The sequence below is a fragment of the Dermochelys coriacea genome, chromosome 6 (genome assembly GCF_009764565.3).
Source record: "Dermochelys coriacea isolate rDerCor1 chromosome 6, rDerCor1.pri.v4, whole genome shotgun sequence".
Lineage (NCBI taxonomy): Eukaryota > Metazoa > Chordata > Testudines > Dermochelyidae > Dermochelys > Dermochelys coriacea.
Window position 1 is genome coordinate 37,088,100 of NC_050073.1, and position 23,967 is coordinate 37,112,066.

The 23,967-nt window shown below is 41.9% G+C and overlaps 1 protein-coding gene across 1 annotated transcript in view; it reads left to right on the top strand.

Moving 5' to 3' along the window:
• The first annotated feature begins 7,742 nt into the window (after positions 1-7,742).
• DCDC1 (doublecortin domain containing 1) overlaps positions 7,743-23,967 on the top strand; it is a 421,814-nt gene continuing 405,589 nt past the window's right edge. The window contains 1 exon segment of the mRNA XM_043516908.1: positions 7,743-7,820. Coding sequence (XP_043372843.1) covers positions 7,743-7,820 — 78 coding nt within the window.

Sequence of the window (23,967 nt, forward strand, 5' to 3'; positions counted from 1 at the left end):
CGACCGGGCCCTAGTGGCGAAAGCACCAACCGGAAGTGGAGCCCTGCCTGGTCTGACGCGGTCTCCATGGCGACAGAGGGAGCTTCCGATCCGCCAGAACGGCTGCAACGCCCAGTAAGTAACTGGGACCCCCCCGTCCACCGCGGGGCGGCGGAGACCCCCCCGACACTCCTTCGGCCGCCGAAATCTGGGGCGGCCACAACTCTCCTGCCCCACGGTCTGGCTACGCCCATGGACACCGGTCCCCAGGTGCGGCCAGAGCCAGAAGCCCCGCGGCTCAACACCCTCCACCGCCCCAGCTCAGGGCGGACGCAGCCTCCTGTGGGTCCCACACCCAGGGGACACCTGACCTAAAACCCTCTGGCTTCCCCAGAAACCTCTAGCCAGAGTCCCCCCGCCCCCCTTCCCGGCCAGCCTACCCCAGCCAGTCCCTAGAGATCCATTCATCCACCACACCCCCTCGGCTTATAGTATTCTGAAAAAAAAGAGGGTGGGGGGAATTATCATACTGACAGGTGCGCCAAGGTGAAATTCAATAAAGACAAGTGCAAAGTATTTCACTTAGGAAGGAAAAATCAAATGCACAGCTACATAATGGGGAATAATTGCCTAGGCAATCTGGGGGTTATAATGGATCACAAATTGAATAGGAGTCAACAGTGTGATGCAGTGGAGAAAAAGGCTAATATCATTCTCCAGTGTATTAACAAGCGTGTCATATGTAAGACACAGGAGGTTATTGTCCTGCTCTACTCGGCATTGGTGAGGCACCAACTGGAATACTGTGTCCAAGTCTGGGACCCACACTTTGCGATGTGGACAAATTGGAGAGCGTCTAAAAGACCGCAACAAAAAATGATAAGAAGGTAGAAAACCTTGACAGGTCAGATTTTAAAAAAACTGGGTGTGTTTTATCTCGACAAAAGAAGACTGATAACAGTCTTCAAATATGTTATGAGCTGTTATAAAGAGAACGGTGATCAATCCTGAAGGTAAGACAAGTAGTAATGGGCTTAATCTGCAGCATAGGAGGTTTAGGCTAGATATTAGGATAAACTTTCTAACTACAAGGGTAGTTAAGCTCTGCAACAGGCTTCCAAGGGAGATTGTGGAATTCCCTATATTGAAGTTTTTAAGAACAGGCTGAACAAACACCTGTCAGGAAAGGTCTAGGTTTAATTGGTTCTCAAGGGGTCCTGGGGGCTGGGGGCAAGGGGGCTGGACTAGATTAGTGATTCTCAATCAGGGCTCCATGTACCCCTCGGGGTATGCAGAGGTCTTCCAGGGGGTATATCAACTCATCTAGATATTTGCCTAGTTTTACAAGCTACATAAAAAGCACTAGTGCAGTCAGTGCAAACTAAAATTTCATAAAGACAATGACTTTTTTATACTACTGTATATAATATACTGAAATGTAAGGAGAATATTTATATTCCAATTGATTTATTTAATAATTATCTGATAAAAATCAGAAAGTAAGAAATTTTGTATTTTTATTCTGATTTTGTAAGCAAGTAGTTTTTAAGTGAAGTTTAACTTAGAGGTACATAAGACAAATCAGACTCCTGAAAGGGGTACAGTAGTCTGGAAAGGTTGAAAGCCACTGAACTAGATGATCTCTTGAAGTACCTTCCAGCCCTATGTTTCTATTATTCTATCATCTGGAAGTAGCCGCTGTCATAAAAACGTGCTTAAAATTCACCCCCAGCGACTCAACTGAATTTTAAATTTTGATTTTTGCTAGCTGTGCAACCCCTCATGATCCTTCCCCCATATATTTTAAATACTGCCCCGTCCCAGTTCCCTCTGGGTTGGTAGATCTTTTTACCAAGCCTGAGGTGCCTTTTCTCTCAGCCAAGCTACCATAGTAGAGTGCTGCAAGATTAGATTTTAGATGGGAAGGTTAGGCCCTGCTGGCTCGGCCAGATTCTTATTAGACAAAGGCAAAAAGAGAGGTAGGAGGAATAAAGTAGGTATGTAAATGAAGACCGAGGGTTGGGATTGAGGGAGCAGGATCCTTAGAGTCACATTTTATGAATTAAGAAAAGGAGGACTTGTGGCACCTTAGAGACTATTAGTCTCTAAGGTGCCACAAGTCCTCCTTTTCTTTTTGCGGATACAGACTACAAACATGGCTGCCACCCTGAAACTTGATTTTATGAATTGCTTATCATATGGCCATGAAAATGGTGATGTCTTGTTGTTCCCTCTCCCTATCTGTGCTGATAAGAACATCTTTTAGTATCAGAAAAAAGATGCATGTGCCTCGGTGGTAAATCCCTGACCCCCAGCATGTGTTGGTAGCTGTGATGGTGATGATGCTCCAGTCTCCTTGCCAGACTAAGAGCTTACTGCCATTCTCTTAGCTGAGCAAGGTGGTAAGTATTCCTTAGAAAGTAAATGTCCAAAAAGAGATGGCGTCCTCATTTAAAGTAAAATTGAATATCAACACACATTTTTGATCATTCATAGACCTTTCCTCATCTTACGAAGGTTTGGACTTGTTGCTCTGACAATTCTGTAACCTGACCGTTAGTCTGCAAAACCCTTAATCACCAATTATTTTAGTCCAAACAAATTTAGTCCACACAGTTTATTTGAGTTTGCATTCTGCTTTCTTTCAGCCACAATGTGTTCGTAGGTTAACTCCCCATACTGTTGCCAATTTTGGGCCTCGCACTTTAAGAAATATGTGAACAAATTGGAGAGAGTCCAGAGGAGAGCAAAAAAATAATAAGATGTTTAGAAAGCATGGCCTATGAGGAAAAGACAAAACAATTGGGCTCGTTTAGTCTAAGAAAAGAAGGCTAAGGCAGGATGTAATAACAGTCTTCAAATATGTATAAGATTGTTATATGACCTCTAAGGGCAGGACAAGAGCTAGTCAATTTAGTTTACAGCAGGCGAGATTTACTTAAATATTAGGGGGGAAAGTAATTCTAAGGCCAGTTAAGCACTGGAACAGCTTGCCTAGGGAGGTTGTGGAATCCCCATCACTGGAGGTTTTTAAGAACAGGCTGGACAGACATCTGTCAGGGGTGGTTTAGGTCAGGGTGGATTTGATTTAAATGAAATTGATTTAAATCACTAGTCAGGAAGACTCAATTTAATCATGGATTTCTACATAAAAGTGCATTCTTGTTGGTTGTTATAACCTTAATACAGGAGTGGGCAAACTTTTTGGCCAGAGGGCCACATCTGGGTGGGGAAATTGCTTGCAGGGCCATGAAGTAGGCAGGGGGTTGGGGTGTGGGAGGGGGTACAGTGTGCAAGAAGGGGTTCAGGGCAAGGGATTGAGGCAGAGGAGGGATTTGGAGTGTATGACGGGGCTCAGGGAAGGGGGTGGGGTGCACAGTGTGGGAGGGAGCTCAGGGCAGTGGTGCAGGGAGGGGTGTGACACTGGGCTTAGGGCAGGACTTTGGGGTACAGGAGGGGTGCGGGGTGCAGCAGGGCTCAGGTCAGGGTGTTGGGGTGCTGAGTGCAGGAGGGGGCTAGGGTGCAGGCAGGGGGCTCTGGAGGGGTGCAGAGTATGGCAGAGGGCTCAAGGCAGGGAGTTGGGGTGCAGGCAGAGGGCTCAGGGCAGGGGGTTGCAATGCAGGAGGGGTTCAGGCTCTCGCCTGGCGCCACTTACCTGGAGCAGCTCCGGGGTGGCAGCGGCACACAGCGAGGGTAAGGCAGGCTCCCTGGCCCTGGCCCTGGCCCTGGCCCTGGCCCTGGTCCTGGCCCCGCTCCGCTCCGGGAAGTAGCCGGCACCATGTACCTTTGGCCCTGGGGGTGGGGGTCAGAGGGCTGAGTGCGCTGCCCTTGCCTGTTAGTACCTCCCCTGAAGCTCCCATTGGCCGTGGTTTTCCATTCCTGGCCAATGGGAGCTTCTAGGGAAGTACCCACAGGCAAGGGCAGCACACGGAGCTCTCTGCCCCTCCTCCCCAGGGGCCGCAGGGATGTGGTGCCAGCTGCTTCTGGGAGCAGCGCAGGGTCCACGTTGCCACGGGGGTGGCAATCCCGCGGGCTGGATCCAAAGCCCTGAGGGGCCGTAGTTTGCCCACCCCTGCCTTAATACATATTCTTCACAACTCAGAGATAGATGTAGCTTTCATTTTTAGAAGGTACACAGTATAAATTTTTTAAGTGATCTATTTTGTAAACTTTTCAGATTATTTTTACAGCTATATCAGAAAATGAATGATTGTTTGGTTATTTCATTTACCAAAGGTAATTGAAGCAGATATTTATGAAGTCATTGGGAGGTGAACTATCTCCAAATCAACAGGTTAATCATTAATATTTGGAGGATGTTCTTGCCATGCTGTATTAGGAGGAGAACATCTCCAGATAGACATTTAAATTGTTTTATTTAACTGAAACAACAATGTTATGTATTCTGGATTTTTTTCTTCAAGAGCAAACATATAATATTTTAACAAAACAAGCATATGAATTTTTGAATATAGTTAAACATGCACGTTTTTTAAAATCAGGTTTGTTTTTGTTAAAATTGTTTTTAACTAAAATAATTAAATGAAATATTTAAAAAAACCAAAAATTAAATCGACTATGTCAGTCAGGTCAACATGAGAAACTTAAAATATTGGCTTCTGCAGCTAACTTAGTTGTCTTCACCTTCATTTTCCTGTTTGTTCATAATCTGGAAAAGAAAAACAAGCTTTCCTGCTTTTTCAGGTCCCAAACGATTTCTCAATATGGAATGAATTAGTCCAAAGGAAGAAAATATTCTTTCTACACTGGCAGAAGAAGCTACTGCTGTTAAAAGTGAGATTATCACTTCAACAGTCTCTGAATCCAAGTGCTTAAGTGACGTCCACCAGTTCACTGGTGTGACTTTCTTTAACATATCATCAGCAAACATATATTTCTTGAATAGTTCACCCTTAGCTCTGAAGTTTATTGTAGTTGACATTATGGAGGAATGATTGCTGGATGTCCATGTCATAGCCAGCTCTTCTACTTCAGCAGTTAAGGTTTGACCCTGGTACCGAGTGTTGAGATTGTTTGTAAGAAAATGACCTGAAGTTAGTGCTTGTCCCATTCGTTATTTTAATGCTTGTAATTTTAACTCTGTCACTGCATATTTCTTTTTTTAAGATCTCACTCAGTTTCTTCCAAATTTCAATAGCATCAGGAATAAAACAGCTATTTCCCTGCATTTTGATCAAGGCTGCAGAAATAGGCTTCAGGGTACTCAGCATGTGTTCAACATTTCTCTTAAGCCCATTGTTGAGAACTTTGGCTGTGACAGTGCCATCTATTTCTCACAGTTTTGTTCATAAACTGTCATCAGATTAGGCCAGTTCTTGATCTAGTGCTCAAAACAGTCCACTACAGAGTTCCATCACACATCCTGTGGGAGAGAGAGCTTGGTTCCTCCCACTTTTTTCAGAGCAGCTCCTGCAAAGTGGTTGTTAGGGAAGTAGTTTGCAATTTCAACAACATTAGCCTTTATTTCTGGAACACTAAAGTCTTTGGCTAGGTGGTGCATCAAATGAGCACTGCAACTGTATGTTATTAGCTTGGGACTCTCTTCTAAATAATTTCTTCTCATTTGGATACATTTGCAGCATTTTCTGTGACCAAGTTGCATACTAGACATTTGAATTTTTTTCACAGTTTGTTATAGCTTTTACTGCTACTTCTTGTAACTATTCTGCTGTGTGTGCATTTCCTGATGCATCAATTGTTTCCATAAGGAAGACATTCCCTTCATCTTTTGTCACACAAGCACATACAACAGGATCATTGCAGACATTGCTCCACCCATCAAGACTCAGGTTAACAATTTTACCCTTTAGATCTTTTGCACGCTGCTCAATTTCTCTTTCATACACTTTATCCAGCAATTTGCTTATGACATCTGTTCTGTTGGGTGGACTGTATCCTGGTCTTTATGACTAAACCATGTTAATGAAGTGTGGATTCTCAATCATACAGAAAGGAGAATTTGTTGCATAAACAAACTGGGCAATTTTTTCATCAATTACTTCTTTTTGTAATCTCCTGGTTCTTATCACAAACTGATCTATGGTTGTTTCTGGATGATGGAGATTTTTTTCTTTTTGCTACAGGTGATATACTGTGGCTATGTGACATACATGTGACTGAAACACTAGCCTTGGCAGATAACTCTGAAACTATAGAAAATGATGGTGATCTTGAAAGTGGATAGTCTTCAGAATCCTGTATGTTGAGGGTGGATTCTTCTAAACAAAATAAGTCAATGCAGTTATTCAATTATTATTACCATACTGCTCATTTAGTATTACTCATTGCATTCACTGACACTCAGTACTACTTTAAAGGTGAAATTGTAAAAGGAAGATCTGCCTATTTCAGCTATTTATTTTTTATCACAACTGCATCTAAAATGATAGTACCATAGAGTAACAACTATATTATTTGCTCAGACATGAGAATTCAAGAATAGTCCAGAAGGAAAACAGGCAGTCCTTAAGAAAGAAGTATGAAATAAAGAAGTTTACCAAGCTGAACATCCTGCATGTTCAGACACGTTCCTTTCATCATCTTCAACGCAGCTTCCTCCTGAGAAGGAACACTTCTCACGATGTTGTTTCATTTGGGCAGCCAGGCCTTGCATTTCTTTGTTGCACTGTTTGCATTTTGCACACATGCCTGTCTTACCCACAGGTAGACAAACTTCATTAAAATATTCTCAAACTGGATCTCTTTTATCACCTGCTGCCATTATAGGTTTTCCCTTCTAGTGAGAGAATTGTATGGTAGCTCTCAAATCAATGAAGACTACACTCAAGGCTTCTGGAATATGCTGCTCAAACAGTATCACTTTTGTTTCTACTGCCTGTCCCTCCCTTCTCAAATTTATCTGCAGACTTCTTCTCCTTGTCCATATCTATTCCGCTCCCAACAACCTTCTATTCATTGAACTTTTTGAAACTTTGCACTTTTAGAGAGAGGTAAGGGATTGACTCTGTGTACACAAATTTGCAGAGGGACAATAGGGTTGAGGTCTGTTATTTCTCACCTCTATATATTATTTATTTATTTTAAATCATTTTTGCTGTTAACAAGTATGTTATCTCTGGAGACGCACATCCACAGTTTGAGAACAGCAAAACTAAGCATCTCTGATGGTGTCTTCTAGACTGAGCACTGAGTCCCATTGGGTAGATAGAAAGATTAACCTAAATAATCTATACAGAAGCCCCTGGAACCCCAGAAGATTGGGTCCCTAATCCATGAACTATTGGAACTCATTTACAAAACTTTTCTTAAACATTACATGAATATATTGTCTCATACTATAGAATTAGAATTTATAATCCCTATTCCATGATGAGATATCTTTGAGCTATAATGTATCTTAATTAAAACTATATTTAGATAGGTTTTTCCTCAAAAAGCATTTTATTAAAAACAACTGATTTAAATTAAAAAAATCCAATTTTTTAAATTAAAAAAAATCATTGATTTTTATCCACCCTGGTTTAGGTGTACTTCATCCTGCCTCAGCACAGGGGATGGACTAGATGACCTCTTGAGGTCCCTTCCATTTCTACATTTCTGTTATTCTAAGCCAGGCTGTGCCACCATTGTGCAGCAAAGGAGAGATATTGTGAAGAGCTGGCAATATGGCAATTGGAGTTGTCCTGTGACCATTAATGGGGGTGGGGGGTTAGTTAGATTGTCAGCACACCGAAGACAGTGCTGTCTTGCAATAGTCACATAATGTAATGCAGACAGTATAGATGCAAGTGGCTTTACGGTTAAATGGGGAAAATACCTATCATCTGACCTACAAGCTCATTCCAGAACTAAGAATCAAGGTGAGTTCCTTCTGTCTTAGATATTGTAAAGAGGCGTCTGTGCGGTAAAATTCTGTCCTTTTCTATACCTGTGTAATAAAAAGTAAAAGTGGCCCTGTAATAAGAACTTGGAATGCAGTACATGAACAGGTGTAACACAAGGCAGAAATGCCCTGCAAATGCAATTTAGGAAACAATTCTTTTGATGAGGCATGAGCCACAATAGAATCCAGATCCCTCTCTCAGAGCAGTGTTGGTTTCTGCAGAGCTAACGGGAGTAAAAAAAGTAAACATTATTTTTTCACTAAAATCTCCATATCTTTTATTAAGCATGGGTTAATTTAGTCACTTTTCAGAGAAGAATTATACTGTAAATATAGTTTTAAAAATTTCTGTATAACCTATATATGGAAGACAAGGTTTCTCTCTTAAGGCTAGATCCTGCAAATGTGGTGTCCTGGCATATATCACTGTCTCTGCACAAAGGGACGAAGATCAGTTAAATTCAATCCATCCAGGTGTATAGATCAGTTTGCAGGATCTAGCCTTCAGGCCCCAATCCTGCAAGCTGTTTCACATGGGGTTCACCCATATGGAATTTACTGCAGAATTGGAGCCTTATGAGGGTTTGCTGTTCAAAGAATAGGTTTGTCATATTTTATTTAATATATTATTACAGAAAATAAAGTGTAAAACAGATGCCTTTCATTATGTATTAATTCAGGAAGAAATATGGTACTTTTACATTTAGTAAAAACATTTTACATTCAGTAAAAAGTCGGTATTTTTATAGCTTTTTAAAATAACATTATTTCAGGGGTTACAGAAGAGGACATGCATACTCTGAGGCAAAATAGGTCTACATTTTGCTGCAAGGTCCCTAGTTTCAAGGACACTCCATTGCTGATTTCCATGCAATTCCAGTCAAATTAAAAATAGGGTATTTGGGTTTTTAATTGAATTAACCATGAAAATAAATAGTACAATCCACTCTGTTGTTGTTTAATGTGACATTAAATGCAATGTATTTCATGTTGCTCCAACATTTTTGAATTACATTAGCTTTTTTATTGACAGTTCATAATTGCATTATAGAGGCTGTTGTTAGGAATTCTGACTGTTGGGTAGGGAACAGTTTGAGAGGTGATTTACGTTTTTGGCATACAGAAGGTTGAGGTTTTTGACAATGGGAAATTAATCTCTTCTTTTCCTCTGTTCCTTGAGGGAAGAGTTGGAAATTACTTGAAAATTTTGGGTGGCTTGAACTAATTGTTGGGGAATTTGAACCATATTCCTCATTGCCTACATCCCAATATCCACCATTGTATCCAACAACTGTTTGTAATATAATCAAATTTGCTTGGTATTTCTGAGAAAATAATCAACAATGAAATAAATAAATTATCATCATTTAGATTTAGGGCACATCTACACTGGCAAAGTTATAGCACCGGCAGTTACAGCGCCACTCAAAGAGCGCAGAAGGAAAACCGCTGTTGTTCATACTGACAGCTGCCTGTGCAATAACATGTTCACATTTGTGGCACTTGCATTGCTATTTGGAGCGGTGCACTCTGGGCAGCCATCCCACAGAGCACCTCTTTCTCTTTTGCTGCTAAGACTTGTGGGAAGGTGGAGGAGGTCACGGGGCATCCTGGGTCCAGTCCCAATGCCCCATGATGCATTGCTTCTCATTCCAGCGAACCCTGTGTTTACGGCTGCATTTGGCGCCATCTTTCAACGGTTTGTGTACTGCGCGCCCTGCCTCTTTCAGGCTGCCTCTTTCACTCTGACCAACCATCACGAATGGCAGTGGAGTTATTCCTTAAACTACAAAGTCAAGAGGAGTGGAACGTTGATCTCGCCACACGTAATAGCTGTGACATGAGATTGCTTGTGGCTTTCACGGAGCTGCTGACCACAGTGGAACACCGCTTTTGGGCTCGGTAAACAAGCACTGAGAGGTGTGATCACATTGTGATGCACATCTGGGATGACGAGCAGTGGCTGCAGAACTTTCACATGAGGAAAGCCACATTTATGGGACTGGTTTCAGAGTAGCAGCCATGTTAGTCTGTATTCGCAAAAAGAAAAGGAGTACTTGTGGCACCTTAGAGACTAACAAATTTATTAGAGCATAAGCTTTCGTGAGCTACAGCTCACTTCATCGGATGCATCCAATGAAGTGAGCTGTAGCTCACGAAAGCTTATGCTCTAATAAATTTGTTAGTCTCTAAGGTGCCACAAGTACTCCTTTTCATTTATGGGACTGTGTCATGAGCTTGCCCCAGCCCTGCAGCACAAAGACACAAGAACAAGAGCTGCCCTGTCGTTGGAGAAGCGCATGGCTACTGCACTGTGGAAGCTGTCGCTAACCAGTTCGGAGTGGGAAAGTTGACTGTTGGACTCATGTTGATGGAAGTGTGCAGGGCCATTAATCGCATCCTGCTCCGAAAGACCGTGACTCTGAGCAATGTTCATGACATTGTGGATGGCTTTGCACAAATGGGCTTCCTAACTGCGGAGGGGTAATAGATGGCACGTTCCAGTTCTGGCACCAGACCACCTAGCCACCGAGTAAATTAATCGCAAGGGGTATTTCTCAATGGTTCTCCAGGTGCTTGTGGATCACCGTGGACGTTTCATGGACATTAACGCAGGCTGGTCTAGATAGATGCATGCATCTATCGGGACATTGGTCTGTTCAAGAAGTTGCAAGCAGGGACTTTCTGCCCGCTCCGTGGCTTCTTTCTGTTGAGCCGCGGTCTCCTTTTGGTCCCTCTTCTCACTGTCCCGCCACTCCTTCAATTCCTGTTTCTCAGTGGCGGAGTGCATCATAACCTCACGGAAAAAGTCCTCCTTAGTTCTTCATGGCCGCTTTCTAATTCTGCACAGCCATTCTGCCATCGTTAAGGGAGGCTGGCCTCCCAAGGTCATCTCTGTGAAGTTTAAATGCAACATTTTACAGAAGCAGTATTGTTTGCAACACAGACAACACTGATTCAGTGCTTTAAAACACAGCCAGTACTCACACACCTGTCACTAACTGGCTGGCCTCAGGCAAGCATACCTGAGCCACAAGACTCCCAAAATGGTGAGTAGCCACAGGGGCAGGGTGAATCACTCTTCCTGGACCTTGCTGTATACTGGGCACGTGGCTCTTGGGGAGAGCCAGCACTGTAGGAGGGGGCTTGATAATCATTCCTGTCCCCACACTTTCCACAGGATGTGATCATTATGGAAGATATCTCACTGCTGAGGGTGAGCAGGGAATCAAGAGAGGGTCTTCTCTGAGCCTGCAGCTTCCGTCCTGGTCCCTGTGTGGCTTACCTGTCTGCAGCAATGGTTCCTCCCCGCCCCACGTGACGGCACAGTGGTGCGGGAAAGTTACTGTTAATGGGGCAAGAAACAAAGCAGCTCTCCCGAGGAGCCTGCGGCAGCGGATTGCCCAGTATCTCCACGAGAGTTTCCTGGAGATCTCTGAGGGAAATTCCTGTGTAGTGAGGGAGTCTATCAACATCCTGTTCCGCCCGTCAGAATAGGCATGCGGTAGGAGACAAGCCTGATTTCTGCAACCCTCCTTCCCCCAACAAATCGCTTCAGCAATTCCCAAAATCAGATCCACTTACCAGGGGCCTCCTCTCCTGTTTGTGCTTCGCCAAGATACGACTGCTATGACTGGCTAGGCTCCTCCGGGGTAGAAAAGAGCTCCTGACTGCATGCATCTCTGGCCTCTGAGCCATCCTCTGCCTCTGGGTCCCTCTCCCCCTCTTTGTCCCAGATTTCCTCCTCCTGGCTCGGTCCACTCTCAACTGGCACGTGAGCTAACAAAGTATCCACGGGGCCTTCATAGTGGAGGTGGGATTACAAACGAGTATCACATCCAGCTCTTTGTAGAACCGGCAGCTCATAGTCACAGCACCAGAGAGGCTGTGCATTTAGTGCTCATTTGGAGGGTTTTCCTCCCAGCTCTGAGGCCTAAAAATGTAATTTAAAAAAAATGCAACTTTACGGTCTGCTGTACAATTCTGTTAACCCGCGTGTACTTTATTTCAGAATGAGAGAGAGTAAATGCATTATAATCATAACAAAATATCTTTCTGAATGACCTCTGAAGTCAATGAGGCTTTGAATGGATAGAACAAGTTGCAGGATAGGAGCCTTACTCCCCCTCTCCTGCATGTTCAACTGTCTGTCAAATAATTGGAACAAAATTAGGCTATTTGATGCTGTAACAGTCTTTGTAACAACTACAAATTATAAAAACTATGTGAAGAGGGCACTCTAAAGTTTTCTCAGCTCTGGACCTTTTAATATGCATATTGTTCTCACCATCACTTTTGGGATTCTTTCTTATGCTTTTTTACACATTCAAATCTATTGTTCAGCTCATTTAATTGCTCTGATAGACCCCAACCCTTAAATTGGATCTGCACATTCAAGTCAATAGCGCTCTACACAAACATAAGCATCCACATGATCTGTGTGTAAGATCAAAGGCTCTGATCCAAAAAGGGACTTAGGCCCAGTTTTTTTAAAGGTATTTAGATGTTGGTGTGCTCTGTTTTACAAAGCCTAACTGAGCTAGGAGCCTAAATTTCATTTTCAAAAGGGATTTAGGCACTTAGGAGCTAAAATCCCATTGACAGTCTATGGAATTTAGATTTTTAATTTTTTGGAACCTAGAAAACCATTGGTATAACAATGTGATGCACAATGCCTGAGTTAGGCATCCTTTACAATGAATGGTGAGAGATAGTTGCCTAAGAATGCGATGCACAAAAATCATCATTCTAGGCAGGGTGCCACCTAAGTTATCCTATGTGAGATGCTGATGAGAGGGGTTTGTGCTAAGCCTTGCCCCTCTTACACAGTTAGGCACCTAAATCTTGATTGCAGGTTGGAGACCAGGGTTCAGTTCCCCCTTCTGCCTGATGGGAAAGAAAGGATTTGAACTGGGGTCTCTCACCTCTTAGGAGCAGTCTCTGATCACTGAGCTGTGGGATATTCTAATGTAGGGCTCCCTAAATCTCTGGTGTTGAAGCTGTTTCACTGTATATAAATAATAATGAGTCATTGGAACAGGAGGGCTGGACTCTTGGTTTTCTGCCTCCCATCTGGATGCCCTAACCATGAGGCTAAAGAGCCATTCTCACTCTTGTGCTCTGTGACCCAGTTACTCTTTAAAGTATTTATCCAAGGTTCAACAGGAGATATTCAGGGAGCCCCACATCAGAATATCCCATAATTAAGTGGTTAGAGCAGAGTGGGGACTTGAACCTGGGTTTCCCACATCTCAGGTGAGTGTGCAAACCACTGGATTAAAAAGCATAAAATGGGTACTACCACCAGCTGGATTTTGAATGGCTTCTGAGCATGCATACCTTTTCTTCTTCTAAAACAGTGACCTCCTAATAAAAACATCTTTGACTAGACCCTCCTCCCTGTTATACTAGCAAGAAACAAGCATCCAGACTTTCTAAGGAAGAACCATGGCCCAGATCCTCAAAGCTATTTAGACACCTAACTCCCATTGATTTCAACGGGAATTAGGATCCTACGAGGATCTAGGCCCTTGACTCTCTTATAAAAGCATGGAAACAAGGAGGAACTGCCTCCACAGTACCATCCTTCCTTCTGGACCATGCAGGGTCTGCACTGTGGGAGGGCCAAGAAGAAGTGGACAGGGTTGGGGGAATGCACATCATGGAAATTAGTCAGAAAAGATAAAACAAGCTGGAACTGTTTGTCTGGAATTCTCCTAGCATGTGTCAGCCACAACCAGAGGTTTGCTAGCAGTGGTGCAAAGCAGTATTGCCACCCCAAACATTCAAAAATGATGAATCAGGCCCCCCAACATTATGAAATTGGCTTAAAAATCATGAGATTTTAAATAAATTGGGTTCTATTTATTTCCCATCCAGGTTTTTTTGAGCCTGAAGGTTGAACTTGGGTCATATTTTCTAGTTTTACTTCACAGTCATGAGGGCTAGAAACTTAGTTTTTTAAAAGATAAAAGCAGAAATTCTCATGTAATCACTTTTCTCCAGGAGCTGGGGCTTTGAATATCATGAGACTCCTAATAAAATTGCACAAATTGGCAACACTGGCAAAGCACAGGGCCTGGGACTCTAATGATCACTGTGAAGGGAACCTTATGGTGACTTCCACTATGGGAACCCCATTCTGTAGGTGTCAACAGAACAGCATGATCTGGGCCATAGAAAGTAATATATATTTGATTAAGAATATATTGTAGATTCTTTTTTAATGGTTATCATTAGTTATTGTAAAAGAGCATGATATGGGAGAAAATTAAGCAATTGTTTTGTTAAATGACATACCATTATACACTGAGGTATTGTTAGAAATTGCTGTTTGGTAAGGATACGTAGTTTGAGTTAATATAGAATAATCCAGATCCATGCTGAAATTGTCTGAATAGTTTTTGGTTAAAACAATTAATATTTTTAATAGAGAAGGTTTTTTTTAAGATTGTGACTTTTTATCATGCTGCATTATGATAGAAGAGTAGGAGAATATCTTTGAAGGTTATGGGTTTACAATTTACTCAAGATGCGGAAATTTATTTAATTCAAAGTTTGTGTTTTATTGGGCCAATAAAAGATATGTATAAATGATGTACTTTGCCCTTTTCATTTACATTCTTCACAACCAGATGAAACTTCTAAAATATTCCAAGCATCCCTTCATTTGTATCTTTGGTAAATAGCCTGCATTTTTCAAGCTGCCATTTAGGGTTATTAGATTATTTTTGTTTTTGTAATTTTGTTTGTGTTGGTTTTATATTTGTTGTACATGTGCATAAAAAGGTATAGCAAGAATACAGATAAATACATATAAAGAAACAGCATAGGTTATGCAAAATATGGGAAGACAGATCTTTCCGAAATATACAGAGGCAGGATTATTTACAACCCTGTACAAAAAGGCTCTCAGGACAAGGAGGAAATAAAATATATATGCTCTGAGGAATTAGAAATTTGATAGAAAATAATTTTTTATATCTAAAGAGCTAAAGAGTGTATTTCATTCCTGTGGCCCCAGTTACGGAAAGCACTTCAGTGTGTCCATACTTATTCAAGCGAGCATGTGCTTAACTTTAAGCATGTGATTTAGTACAGTTCTTAATAGGGTTGCTTTCCTGATTCCTGACCTATAAGCCAAAAACTTTTCATATTTATTTCAATTATTATTTACTGATGTAAGGCCATATCCTGCTCTCCACTCATCCAGACAGTCCCATTGACTTCAGACTGAGCGCCCAGTACTCACACACAGCTCACATAGATTCATAGAGTTTAAGTCCAGAAAGGACCATTAGGTCACCTAATCTGACCTCCTGTATATCACACGTCATTACATTTCTCCCTGTTACCGCATATTGAACCTAATAACTTGTGTCTGACTAAAGCATGTCTTCAAGAAAGGCATCTAATCTTGATCTGAACACATCAAGAGATGGAGAATCCACCACTTTCCTTTGTAGTTTGTAGTTCAAATGGTTAATCACCCTTGCTGTTAAAAGTTTGTGCCTAATTAGTAATTTGAATTTGTCTGTCTTGAACTTTCAGCCATTGGTTCTTGTTATGCCTTTCTCCACTTGATTAATGAGCACTTTAGTACCTGGTATTTTTTCCCTGTGATATTCTGTAATCAAGTCACCCCTCAGTCTTCTTTTCAATATGACTGAGCACTTTTCTGTAAGATTAAATTGTAGGGCACTTTGCAAGACCTTAAATAAATGTTGTAGCTCTTTTCTGCACTTGCTCTAATTTCTCAACATTCTTTTTAAAATGTGGATGCCTGAACTGCTTGTAGGATTTCAGTATTGGTCTCACCAATGTGATTTCTGGCCTATTGCTTTCAATGTGACTGTTCTTCTCTGAGTAAGGGGATCAGGATTTCCCCCCAAATTGGCTTTTCCATTACATCTGTAGTAGACAGTTCATTCAAACAGTTCATATTGGAAGTGCTGAATCCTGATTTCCCTCTCCTGAAAATGACTCTTTTGTCTACCACAATAGACAACCATTTTTAATCAGTATTGCATAAAGTTAGATCAATGAGAATGCCAAGATTAAGTAAGCTTTGTTCGTCAGGCTGCAGAAAACCCTTGGAAGATGTAGGATTTTCAAAACTAAATGGATTAGATGCAAGGTGGATTTTTTTTGTTTGTTTTGTTTTTTTTAAAAAGAGAATATAATAAATCAAGGTTGTGGGTGCTCATACCCTCAGGAATTGGCTTTAAATGGCTTAAATTTATCACTGACATAAAGAAAAATGAAGTTTGTCTCCAAAGAGATTTGTTATATGATAGAATAAATGTCATGATGATGAGAACAAGTAGCTTTAAAAAAATGCACCAAAATATGTTTTCCAGTAAATCTCCACAAAAATGATTGAAAATGTCTTGGGAATTATTTAAGCGATTTACTGTATTCTTGAAAAGTGTACAGCGAGACACATTCAGTACAGTCTTTTGTAGCTCATTAGCAATTTCTTTAATGAGTTTTCTTTTTTAGTGATAGATAGTTAAGGTAACAGACAAGTGACAGATTGTTTGTTTGTCTTTAATGATTTCCCTATTTCAGACCCATTACAAAGCAATTAAAAATCTGACAGCATTTTCACTCTGCATTACTGATCATCTAAAGTGATGAGAAATGAGAGGTGATGAATATTAATTGTATATTTTCATATGATTATCATAAATTATTACCTTGTCGAATGTGATGCAGGTGAAGTAAGAGCAAAGAGAAAAATTCAGTCAGATATAATCATTTAAAAGATTGCATGACTTAATTTTTGTCTTTATCTAGCTAAACTATCTATGCATTTTTTCCATAAGAAGTCTCTAGTTTATGTTTGAGCATAGGAAGTAATTTTGAGCCTTTTCATTACATAAGAACGGTCATACTGGGTCAGACCAAAGGTCCGTCAAGCCCAGTATCCTGTCCTCTGACAGTGGCCAATGGCAGGTGCCCCAAAGAGAATGAACAGACAGGTTATCATCAAGTGATCCATGCTCTGTCACCCAATCCCAGCTTCTGGCAAACAGAGGCTAGAGACACCATTTCTGCCCTTCCTGGCTAATAGCCATTGATGGACCTATCTTCCATGACTCTATCTAGCTCCCTTTTGAACCCCGTTATAGTATTGGCCTTCACAACACCCTCTGGCAAGGAGTTCCAGAGGTTGACAGTACATTGCATGAAAAAATACTTTCTTGTGTTTATTTTAAACTTGCTACCTATTAATTTCATTTGGTGGCCCCTGGGTCTTGTATTATGAGAAGGAATAAATAATCCTTCCTTATTTACTTTCTCTATACCACTCATGATTTTATAGACCTCTATCATATCCCCTTTAGTTGCCTCTTTTCCAAGCTGAAAAGCTGTTCTATACCCCTAATCATTTTTGTTGCCCTTTTCTGAACCTTTTCCAATTCCAATATATCTTTTTTGAGATGGGGCGACCACATCTGCACGCAGTATTCAAGGTGTGGGCATACCATGGATTTATATAGAGGCAATATGATATTTTCTGGCTTATTATCTGTTCCTTTCTTGATGATTCCCAACATTCTGTTCACTTTTTTGACTGCTGCTGCACATTGAGTGGATGATTTCAGAGAACTATCCACAATGACTCCAAGAACTCTTTTCTGAGTGGTAACAGCTAATTTAGACCCCATCATTGTATATGTATAATTAGGATTATGTTTTCCAATGTGTATTACTTTGCATTTATCAACATTAAATTTCATCTGCCATTTTGTTGCCCAGTCACCCAGTTTTGTGAGATCCTTTTGTAGCTCTTCACAGTCTGCCTGGGATTTAACTATTTTGAGTAGTTTTGTATCATCTGCAAATTTTGCCACCTCACTGTTTACCCCTTTTTCCATATCATTTATGGATATGTTAAATAAGACTGGGCCCAGTACAGATCCCTCGTGGACACAAGTTACCTATTATAATGTATTATGTAAAAAAAAATTAAAAGAACATTGATTTGCAAAATCAAGCACTCAAAAGTTAGGAAATACCAGTATTACAATTGTCCATGCCCGTTAGGTGCCCAATTTGAGAATATTAGGTCTAATTTTATAAAATACATAGTGTTTTAGCATTTTATATGTTCAGAGCAGAGCTCCCCTTGACCTCAGTTGTAGTTGGGAGTGCTCAGCATTTCTGTAAATAGATCCCAGGTGTCCCAGGTTGGCAACCCAGAAAATTGATAACACACAATAGCAACTTGTGCAAATTTCAGTTTCTGTGATTTGAACTGTATCACATAGGAAGTCTGTGGCAGAGGCAGTGATATAATCCAATTCTCCATGGGGCATTCATCTGCTTTAATCACAAGACCATGCTTTCGCTTTCTGCAAGCCCCGGCATCATCCCTTACGCAGCCTTGATTCATCCCCAGTGCAGGTCCATCTCATGGACTGAATGAGGCAGAGATCCTTTGGAAAAAGTAGTATGTGATCATGTATCTAAAGACTGTATCATAATGCATATCTACAAGGGAGCCAAATTAATGTTGTACAGGCAACTTTAACTCTGCCATTTCCTAACTTTTATGTGCTTGACTTTGCGACCTTAATGCTCTTACAAAAAAGAAAAGGAGTACTTGTGGCACCTTAGAGACTAACAAATTTGTTTGAGCATAAGCTTTCGTGAGCTACAGCTCACTTCGTCGGAAGCTTATGCTCAAATAAATTTGTTAGTCTCTAAGGTGCCACAAGTACTCCTTTTCTTTTTTGCAAATACAGACTAACACGGCTGCTACTCTGAAACCTGTTATTAATGCTCTTACTGTAGGCTTTTGGCTTTACATCCTGTTTCAGATTGTGGGAAAGGGAGAAATATAGGGCACTCAGTTTCCACTATTGTGTGTGTTCCCAGGGCTCAGTTATCTCATGCAGAAATGTAGAAAGTGTAAGATGGGTTATCACTTCCCCTTTCTCCACTTCATGGGCATGTAGTTTAAGTTACTAAGTGTAGTCTAGCCCAGATAAGAAAATATGAATCTGAAACTCGTTTTTTTGCCCTATTGTACAAGCACCATAATCCTTTTTCTTTTTATATAAGTTACCCATTTTGAGTCATGGCACATTTGTTATTCTGTGCCTTCATCTAGCTCAATTTAGGAACAAAAGAATTGACATATCCTAGTAGGATTAGGGTGCCTTGGCTCTGACACTTCCCAGTAATAGCATGTAGCTCTTATATAGCACTTTTCATCAGTAGATTTTAAAACATTTTACAAAGGAGTTCAGTTTTATTATCCTCATTTTATAAATGGGGAAGCTAGGGCACAAAGCAGTGGAGTGACTGTCCCATGATTATCTAGTAGGCCAATTACAGGGCCAGGAATAGAACCAATGTATCTAAAGTCCCATTGTGGTGCTCAAGCCATTCCCCCACACTGCATTCAAGGTACTTCTGATGATAGCTATTTCTGAGAAAGATTTAAAAACGTATGATGTATAATTTTGCAACAACATGTCTTTGGAGAGATTTCTTCCTAACCCCAAGCTGTTAGAGGATGGCTTGAAGCATGAGGGTTTTCATTGTTTATTTTAATGGCTAATCATTTTTTTAAATCTTGCTTAACTTTTTGTCTTAGTAATGTGAGCTCCACATGTTAATTATGACATAACAATGTCTCCTTGATTTTTTTATTATTATGAGAATGACCTCTATAGTATTCATTATTTTATATAACTCTAACACATAACCTCATATTTGCATCCTTTGTAAACATGATACTACTTATCTTTTCAATTTCTCCTTTTATGGAAATCTCTCCATGCCTCTTATTTTCATTTCCTTTGTCAGGATCCTTTTTGTTTTCTTACCTCCTTTTTGAGATGGGATGACTAAATCTGACTGCAGTATTCACAGTGAAGGAATGCCATCAATTAGGGTTGTCAATTAATCACAGTTAACTCGCATGATTAATTCAAAAAAATTAATCGTGATTAAAAATTAATTGTGATTAATCACACTGTTAAACAATAGAATACTTATTGACATTTATTAAATATTTTGGATGTTTTTCTACATTTTCATATATATTGTTCTGTGTTTCATATATATGTGTTCTGTGTTGTAATTGAAATCAAAGTGTATATTTTTTTTTACAAATATTTGCACTGTAAAAATGATAAACAAAATAGTGGTTTTCAGTTCACCTCATACAAGTACTGTAGTGCAATATCTTTGTCATGAAAGTGCAACTTACAAATGTAGAATTTTTTTTGTTACATAACTGCACTCAAAAACAAAACAATGTAAAACTTCAGAGCCTACAAGTCCACTCAGTCCTACTTCTTGTATCACTAAGACAAACAAGTTTGTTTATTTACAGGAGATAATGCTGCCCTCTTCTTATTTACAATGTCACCAGAAAGTGAGACTAGGCAATTGCATGACACTTTTGTAACCAGCATTGCAAGGTATTTACGTGCCAGATATGCTAAACATTTGTATGCCCCTTCATCCTTCGACCACCATTCCAAAGGACAAGCTTCCATGCTGATGAAGCTCATTAAAAAATGCATTAATTAAATTTGTGATTGAACTCCTTTCTGGAGAATGGTATGTCCCCTGCTCTGTTTTACCCACATTCTTCCATATATTTCAGGTTATAGCAGTCTCAGATGATGACCCAGCACATGTTGTTTACTTGAAGAACACTTGAAGAACACTGCAGATTTGGCAAAACGCAAAGAAGGTACCAATGTGAGATTTCTAAAGATAGCTACAGCACTGGACCCAAGGTTTAAGAATCTGAAGTGCCTTCCAAAATCTGAGAGGGATGAGCTGCGGAGCATGCTTTCAGAAGTCTTAAAAGAGCAACACTCCTATATGAAAACAACAGAACCCAAACCACCAAAAAAGAAAATCAACCTTCTGCTCGTGGCATCAGTAGCATACCTAAGGGGGGAGCGGGGCAGCGGCTGCTCCCCCACCAAGCAGAAGTGGCGCCTTTTTAATTGTTTGGCACCTTTTAAACTTTTACTCACCCGGCGGCGCTCTGGGTCTTCAGCGGTGGGTCAGGGGGAGCGGAGATAAAAAAGGTGCCACCCCACTCCCTGGTACTCACCCGGTGGCGCTCTGGGTCTTCAGCAGCACTCCGGCGTCGGGTCCTTCACTCGCTCCGGTCTTAGGCGGCATTGCAGTGGCAGGTGGGGGGGGGGGGGGGTTCTTCAGTGCTGAAGACCACAGCCAGTGAAGGACCCAACGCCAACGTGCTGCTGAAGACCTGGAGCGCCGTCGGGTGAGTACCAAGGGGTGGCACCTTTTTTAAAGCTCCACTCTCTCTGTTTTTTCCACCTGGCTTCGCCACAGGGTGGCATCTGACTCAGATGATGAAAATGAACATACATTGATCCACACTGCTTTGGATTGTTATCAAGCAGAACCCGTCATCAGCATGGACACATGTCCCCTGGAATGGTGGTTGAAGCGTGAAGGGACATACGAACCTTGAGTGCATCTGGCACGTAAATATCTTTCAATGCCGGTTACAACAGTGCCATGCGAATGCCTGTTCTCACTTTCTGACAGGTGACAGTGTAAACAAGAAGCAGGCAGCATTATCTCCTGCAAAATGTAAACAAATTTGTTTGTCTGAGCAATTGGCTGAACGAGAAGTAGGACTGAGTGGACAACGTTCTGAAGATTCAGAGCAGGCTGCACTGCGGGGACAGGAGGATGGTGAAGAAATTTGGCAGCATGTGACCTCCAGAAGAAGAAAGGGGAGCATCCATGTACCAGCAACGCAGATAGAGGTAAGTAACCATTTTCATGTTCTCTCCAGAGGTACTAATGCAGAGAGTGGACTAGATGATACATCTGAGGGAAGGGAACAGAAGGAGACTCCGCCAATTGGAAGGCATGAGATGCACTGTCCTAGGGTTGGGGGTTCCACGACTACTGCTCCCAAGAGAAGGAGGTGGGTGGTGGTGGTCGAGAACTCTCTCCTCAGGGGGACTGAGTCATCTATCTGCTGCCCCAACCGGGAAAACCGAGAAGTCTGCTGCTTGCCAGGAGCTAGGATTCACGATGTGACGGAGAGACTGGTGAGACTCATCTAGCCCTCGGATCGCTACCCCTTCCTGCTTCTCCACATGGGCACCAATGATACTGCCAAGAATGACCTTGAGGAGATCACTGCAGACTACGTGGCTCTGGGAAGAAGGATAAAGGAGTTTGAGGTGCAAGTGGTCTTCTCGTCCATCCTCCCCATGGAAGGAAAATGCCTGGGTAGAGACCGTCGAATCATGGAAGTCAACGATTGGCTACGCAGGTGGTGTCAGAGAGAATGCTTTGGATTCTTTGACCAGGGGATGGTGTTCCAAGAAGGAGGAGTGATAGGCAGAGACGGGCTCCACCTAACGAAGAGAGGGAAGAGCATCTTCACAAGCAGGCTGGCTAACCTAGTGAGGAGGGCTTTAAACTAGGTTCACCGGGGGAAGGAGATGAAAGCCCTGAGGTAAGTGGGGAAGTGGGATACCGGGGAGGGCTCCTGCCTCGTACTGAGAAAGAGGGACAATCAGCGAGTTATCTCAAGTGCCTATACACAAATGCAAGAAGCCTGGGAAACAAGCAGGGAGAACTGGAATCCTGGCACAGTCAAGGAATTATGATGTGATTGGAATAACAGAGACTTGATGGGATAACTCACATAACTGGAGTACTGTTATGGATGGATATAAACTGTTCAGGAAGGACAGGCAGGGCAGAAAAGGTGGGGGAGTCGCGTTGTATGTAAGGGAGCAGTATGACAGCTCAGAGCTCAAGTATGAAACTGCAGAAAAACCTGAGAGTCTCTGGATTAAGTTTAGAAGTGTGAGCAACAAGGGTGATGTCGTGGTGGGAGTCTGCTATAGACCACCGGACCAGGGGGATGAGGTGGACGAGGCTTTCTTCCGGCAACCCACGAAAGTTACTAGATCGCAGGCCCTAGTTCTCATGGGAGACTTCAATCACCCTGATATCTGCTGGGAGAGCAATACAGCGGTGCACAGACAATCCAGGAAGTTTTTGGAAAGTGTAGGGGACAATTTCCTGGTGCAAGTGCTGGAGGAACCAATTAGGGGCAGAGCTCTTGACCTGCTGCTCACAAACCGGATTAGTAGTGGAAGCAAAAGTGGATGGGAACCTGGGAGGCAGTGACCATGAGATGGTCGAGTTCAGGATCCTGACACAAGGAAGAAAGGAGAGCAGCAGAATACGGACCCTGGACTTCAGAAAAGCAGATTTTGACTCCCTCAGGGAACTGATGGGCAGGATCCCCTGGGAGAATAACATGAGGGGGAAAGGAGTCCAGGAGAGCTGGCTGTATTTTAAAGAATCCTTATTGAGGTTACAGGGACAAAACCATCCCGATGTGTAGAAAAGAATAGTAAATATGGCAGGTGACCAGCTTGGCTTAACAGTGAAATCCTTGCTGATCTTAAACACAAAAAAGAAGCTTACAAGAAGTGGAAGATTGGACAAATGACCAGGGAAGAGTATAAAAATATTGCTTGGGCATGCAGGAGTGAAATCAGGAAGGCCAAATCACACCTGGAGTTGTAGCTAGCAAGAGATGTTAAGAGTAACAAGAAGGGTTTCTTCAGGTATGTTAGCAACAAGAAGAAAGTCAAGGAAGGTGTGGGCCCCTTACTGAATGAGGGAGGCAACCTAGTGACAGAGGATGTGGAAAAAGCTAATGTACTCAATGCTTTTTTTGCCTCTGTCTTCATGAACAAGGTCAGCTCCCAGACTACTGCACTGGGCAGCAGAGCATGGGGAGGAGGTGATCAGCCCTCTGTGGAGAAAGAAGTGGTTCGGGACTATTTAGAAAAGCTGGACGAGCACAAGTCCATGGGGCCGGATGCGCTGCATCCGAGAGTGCTAAAGGAGTTGGCGGATGTGATTGAAGAGCCATTGGCCATTATCTTTGAAAACACATGGCGATCGGGGGAAGTCCCGGACGACTGGAAAAAGGCTAATGTAGTGCCCATTTTTAAAAGAGGGAAGAAGGAGGATCCTGGGAACTACAGGCCAGTCAGCCTCACCTCAGTACCTGGAAAAATCATGGAGCCAGGTCCTCAAGGAATCATCAAAAGAATCCCATGCACCACTTC